Source organism: Octodon degus, unplaced genomic scaffold, assembly GCF_000260255.1.
Source record: "Octodon degus isolate 3935 unplaced genomic scaffold, OctDeg1.0 scaffold00151, whole genome shotgun sequence".
NCBI lineage: Eukaryota > Metazoa > Chordata > Mammalia > Rodentia > Octodontidae > Octodon > Octodon degus.
The window spans coordinates 6,050,334-6,055,870 of record NW_004524727.1 but is presented as its reverse complement, the minus strand read 5'-3'; the positions used below and the strand labels follow the sequence as shown (position 1 = coordinate 6,055,870).

General features: G+C 47.2%; 1 protein-coding gene across 1 annotated transcript in view; it reads right to left on the bottom strand.

The window, feature by feature from the left end:
- Positions 1 to 1,757, bottom strand: part of Ddx1 (DEAD-box helicase 1) — a 30,624-nt gene extending 28,867 nt beyond the window's left edge. Inside the window, exon 1 of the mRNA XM_004642333.2 lies at positions 1,655 to 1,757. Within this exon, the coding sequence (XP_004642390.1) occupies positions 1,655 to 1,670 (16 nt within the window). The 5' untranslated portion in view covers positions 1,671 to 1,757. The remainder of the gene's footprint in view (positions 1 to 1,654) is intronic.
- Positions 1,758 to 5,537: the final 3,780 nt, after the last annotated feature.

Here is a 5,537-nt window from a genome sequence, read left to right as displayed (position 1 = left end):
AGTTATACAGAGATTAGTTAATTGCATTATTTAAACTTCCCTTCCAAAGAACTGATTTTTATCTTAAGTCTGCATTTATAAAAGTTTTCATTACTGTTATTGTTTACAAAAGCATATCTTAGAAAAATACTCAAATATTACCAAGTCCCAGAAATGTTCTAATTCTTCTGTTCATGAAAAGGCACAATGCAAATGTACAAAATATATTCTTTGCAAAAGTAAATTTTCTTGCATAAAGTGAGAAGAATCATCATTTTCAAAAAAGAAGGCTCTTCTACCTCTAAAATATCCCCAAGAAAACCTAGACTCAAAGCTTAAAGTAGGACAGCCAGGCTGCTCTTTCAAAATTTTAGCTCTATTATAGTCTAATTGCATTCTTTCTAAAATGAAAAAGATTTTGGGCCGGGGAGATGGCTCTGTGGAATAAGCGCTTCCCTGGCAAGCTCAAGGGTCTGAGTTCAATCCGCGGTTCCGCCAAAAATAAATAAATAAAATAAAATAAAACGAAAGATTTAAAAGGGGTGTGTGGTCTTAAATAAGTCACAAACAGCATGCTGTGGACTGAGGCTGCCTGATAAATTGTACAGCAAGCAGCAACCACAGGCTTCTTTCAGTAAATTCCACACTGTTTTCAGGCACTCTACAGATTTTCTTCGAAATGATGTCTCTTGTTGATAACATTTTTCATAGTTAAAGGAAAAACAGTAAGTTCATATTCTTCTTCACCTCTTCTTTTGTCTTCATAAAACCACTCTTGAAATCTGTGCATGCCTCCCAAACACTGGAATCGACCCAATATCCACCTCCAACTACTCTGCGGATGTTGGCTCTTAAGGAGTTTTAGGTGAAAGATACGAGATGAAAACGAGCAGTCAGTCTGACTAGATTTTGGCACGGCTCCTTCTGGAATATCTAAGTGTAAAAGAAGTGCTCTGAGAAAACTGAAAAACCACAGCACCTGAGTCATCTTAATAGGTTAAGAATAAAATAAATAAATAAATAAATAAATAAATAAATGGCTAAGAATATTAAGAGAGTAGGCCTCACTTGACATATAAACGGATCACATTTAGTACATTCCAGGCTGAGTGGAGCCACGTAAACGCGGCGAGCGGAAAGCGACGCCAGCGGCAGCGGTCCACATGCCACATCAGATCTCCCGTTTGCAACAAGGCGGCGACCATGCTGCAGATAATCATTTTTCAAAACTTCTGCAAGGCTGACTTTCCCTTAGCCTGGGCAGCTGACCATCAGTGCCGCGCATGGCGATGCGTGCATCCCGGGGAGGCTCCCGCGGCCCTGGACTCAGCAGGGCGGTCGAGCCCCACCCGCCCCGCCCCGCCCCGCGCGGCCGCGGCCGCCAGGGCCCACGCAGGAGGCGCGGGGGAGCGGAGGCCGGCCCGCGACAGCCCTGGCCCACGCCGCCGCCCGAGCCGCGGGAGCGTGCAGACGAGGAAGAGGCTCCGGGAGCCCCCGCGAGAGCACCACGGTGCCCCGCGCTGCGGAGCAACGCGGTGCGAGTCCCCGGGGGGCTGCAGGAGACAAAGCCCTCGGGTCGACTGGGCCCCCAAATCCTCCCACCAGTCGTCCCCGGGCGAAGAAGGGCGGAAATGGATAGCAACCGCCCCGCTAGCCCCAGAGTCCGCCAACGCACCAGAGAAAGCCGCCATGTTGGCACCGTCCTCGCGGCTCCGCGGCAGCACTGCCCTTGTCCCCTCCGACGCCCCGTAGCGGTGCAGCGCGCACTTCCGGCCCTCGTCCTTCAGCGTTCCCCGTCCCGGCAGAAACTAGATTCTAGGAGAAAGGTGCCGAAGCAAAAAAAAAAAAAAAAAAAAGACCCACCGGGCAGCTGCGCACAGGCTCCTGCCTACCTCTGACCCCACCCCAGAACAGGCTCTTGCAGCTGGGCCCTTCCTGAAAGACCTGGGTAGGTCCCTGTTAACTACCCCGGTAGTATTTACTTAGCGCACTCTAGTGTCTTGAGCATTACTGTTCCTTCACATAAAAAAACAGATGTTTGATGGTTAGGCTCCAACAGGGGCTCCCCCAAGTGTTAAATATTTTTGACAGAAGTAACTAATGAGTTAGGGTTCCTTCTCTTCTTTCAACAGTGATGTAGAACTGACAATTGTGGGCTTTCTTTCCAAGCAGTTTTGACTCCTTTCTCTTCCAGAAGATGAGAAATCCAAACAAATAATGAGCATCCTCCCCCCACTCGCTGTCAGGTAGGTGTTAGAATCTTCAGGTGTGCACGTGAAGGTTAGGAAAGTTAGCTACAGATCTAGTGTCATAGACCTACTAAATGAAAACCAGGGATCTGGGCCTGATACGCCTGACGCCGGGGCCCATCCAGTGCTCTGTAGTTTAACCCGGAATATCATGGAGAAAGTGCAATTCTTGGCAAGATAGGGTTGAAATGCACATATGAGAGCCATACACACTAGCTTAGGATTCCAGCTGTGCCGCTTGCTACTGCATGATCTTAAGTCATGAAACTTTTCAGGGCTTTAGTTTACTCTATAAAACATGGCATTCGCTTATAGGATTGTAAAGAACTTTTAACACATACAAGGGTCCCCAAACTGACATGCTGACAGCACAAAGTGTTATCCCTATCGTTACTCTTGCACGTTAACAGGAGAAATCTGAAACTCCAAGGCCAAGGTCTGCAAGTTCACAAAGCTGTCATCAGTTACCAGGGAACCTTGCTTTAGTGATTTTCTTTTTTCTTTTCTTTTTTGTTTTGTTTTGTTTTGTTTTGTTTTTTTCTTTTCTTTTCTTTTTTTTTTTTTTTGATACTAAATGTTGTGGTTTGGCAACTTGCAAGGAGCACAATAGACTACATGACACTTATTTTATAAAATTATTTTGTAATAGTCACCCAAAGAATCATATACAAAGAGTGCAAGAAATCCGTCCACATACTAAAGACCAAAGAATCCAGTAGATGACCTAGATCCTACAGGAATGTGCTTCATGAGTCTAGCTGAAGACCTAGAGCCCATAACGATGCCTCCCACAAGTCCAACTGGAGGCCTAGAGCCTGCAACAATGTCTGATGCAGGCCTGTTTCACAGATCTGCATCAGAAAGACCCAAAGGTCAATGGTGGAAACTAGAAAGTCTGTGCCAGTGGGATGATCTGCACTAACAGCCAGGAAGCGACATTCAAAGTAAAATCCAGAGCTCCCTCAAAAAAGTGCCATAGCCATCCTCACCAACAGTGAAGTCCTGCACTCCTCCGATGATGAGGACGGCCAAGTGCCCACTAGGAAAGCCAACATGACAAGCTCCCAATAGTTTGCTACGGCCTCCTAAATTTCTTCCCCTTTAGTTCTGGCTGTTATTGCTGCTGGCAACAGTCCACAGGTAGGCCTCCCACACCCAGTACCTTGCTCATTCCATTCAGCTGGGTGACTGTGCATCAGGAGGTGGGGGCCTGGCTGGAGGAGGCTGCAGCGGTGTGCCTGGAAAGGCACAGTGTCATCCAGGGCTGCTCTTTTCTCTCCCTGGCTGCTGAAAGGTGAGCAGCTTTTCTCCACCAGACCCTTCTGCTATGCCCTTTCTTCCTTGGAGCCAGCTGACCACAGACAAACTGTGAGCTACAATCATCCCGTCGCCTCCAAGTCAACTAATGAGTGACTAAGACAGTGTGCAGGGCCAGACCTGCCAAAGGGAGCTCTGGGTCTATGCCATTGGCTACCACTAGCCCTGAACATGTGGAAAGATCCTGAGAGAGGCAGAGACAGAGAGGGAGGGAGAGAGAAGGGAAGGAGGCAGAAGTGCTCCTGTATTCTCCCCCTCAGGGAAGAAAGTGATTTCTGGGGCTTCTCAGCAGGTCTTTGACTCAGCAGTTTGAGTCCTGAGGCAGCAAAGACAGAAAGGAGGAGAGAGAAGCCAGCACTGAAGGTGAACCATGCTCCCCACAGCTAAGAGGGGACTGTGCAACTCTTCCCACTAAGAGCAAAATAACCCTTGGGAGCAGAAGTCGGAGCTCCTGTTGCAGGGAATGTCCCTGAGAGCTGAAAGATTTAGCAGTCATCCCCTGAGGACCTGTTTCTTGTGGAACTGTGTCCCATCCTGTGTGAGGCCCTTCAGGAGCATTTCCATCTGGCACACAGTGTGCCTGCAGAAGGTGGGCAGTGCCTTCCATGAGCAGCAGCAGCAGCCCATGCACCAGGCCAGAAAAGCCCAGAAACAGGCGCCCACCATCTGTCCCTCCATCCTCACAGCTAGAGAAAGGGCGGTGGGGAAGGCTGGCTACAGCCTCCAGCACAGCCTTCTGGTGGGAGCACGCCAGGCTGGGGAGAAGACACACATTGATGGGTGCTGCCCATCTTCCATTATACTAGACTCTGGTTTCTGGCTTTTATTAGCTGAGAATAACAGACGAGCTCCAGAAGATAATCATTTCAGCTGGGAGCCCGGCCTTCGCCAGCAATCCCAGGCACTCTGGAAGTGGAGGTGGGAAAGTCCAAAGCTGAAGCCCACCAGGGTGATTTATCTACTTAGTGAGTCCCCGCCCCCAAATAAAAAAAGGCTGAAGAAGCAGCTTAGGGCAAAGCCCCTGGTTCAGTCTCTGTAACACAAATATACTGCCAGAAAAGGATGCCAGGGATTCATTTACTTCAGAAAAAAAGATAAAAAATAACTCCTACCTACCATTTTAAGGCAATCAATAATAATTTCTGTCCACACTCAATTAAGTTCAGCTGCTGTAAAAATTACAAATACATGTGTGTTTCTTCCACTGCCTCACCCCTCGGAGCTGTGGTGGCCACCACCACCAATTGGCAGGTGGTGACAGCCAGGCAGAGAGCACCATTCAATCCCTGGGCTCACAGAATCAAGGGTAGCAACTTCGGAACAGGCTGACTGGATAGCTGCCAGCTAAGGGAGATTTCTGGGCACTGCTTGAAGCTAGAAACCCCACGAGGCAAGAGACAGGCACCGGGCTGCAGTGAGGCGGGGAAGAGATTGTGCTGCACTTTTTTGCCCCCTTAATTTTATTTGGAGAAACAAATAGCAACGAGACAGTTTCAAATCAAATTGGTGGGACAGTTTCAATAATTAACACATTGCATACTGCCATTATAGTGGTTATTTGTTGTACGAGATGTAGACATGATATCCTATTTACAAATACTATTAGAACAAATCCCTCTATTGATTAAGAGAATATAGCTATATATCTATCCTAACCATTTTGAATACATAGATACAAAGTGGTCATTCATCTGTATCCACTTTTTTGTTTAGTTCTGTCATTTAAATATTATAGGTGTGTGAACTCAGCAAAATATTTCAAAACAGTCCAGTAGTCCATAATAGTGTTGGGTCTTCCGCTTGACTGGCAATGTCAGAAGTTGTTGACAAGAGTCCCCTACAGCTCAACATAACACCATGGCTTTACTTCTTATATTTCATTTTTATACTTTTCTGCTGGATGGCTAAGACCAAGATAAATAAGACCTATGCAACAAGAATTGTAGCTTTTGGATCTCATAAAGTCAGTGAAATCCCCTCAGGATTTATCCT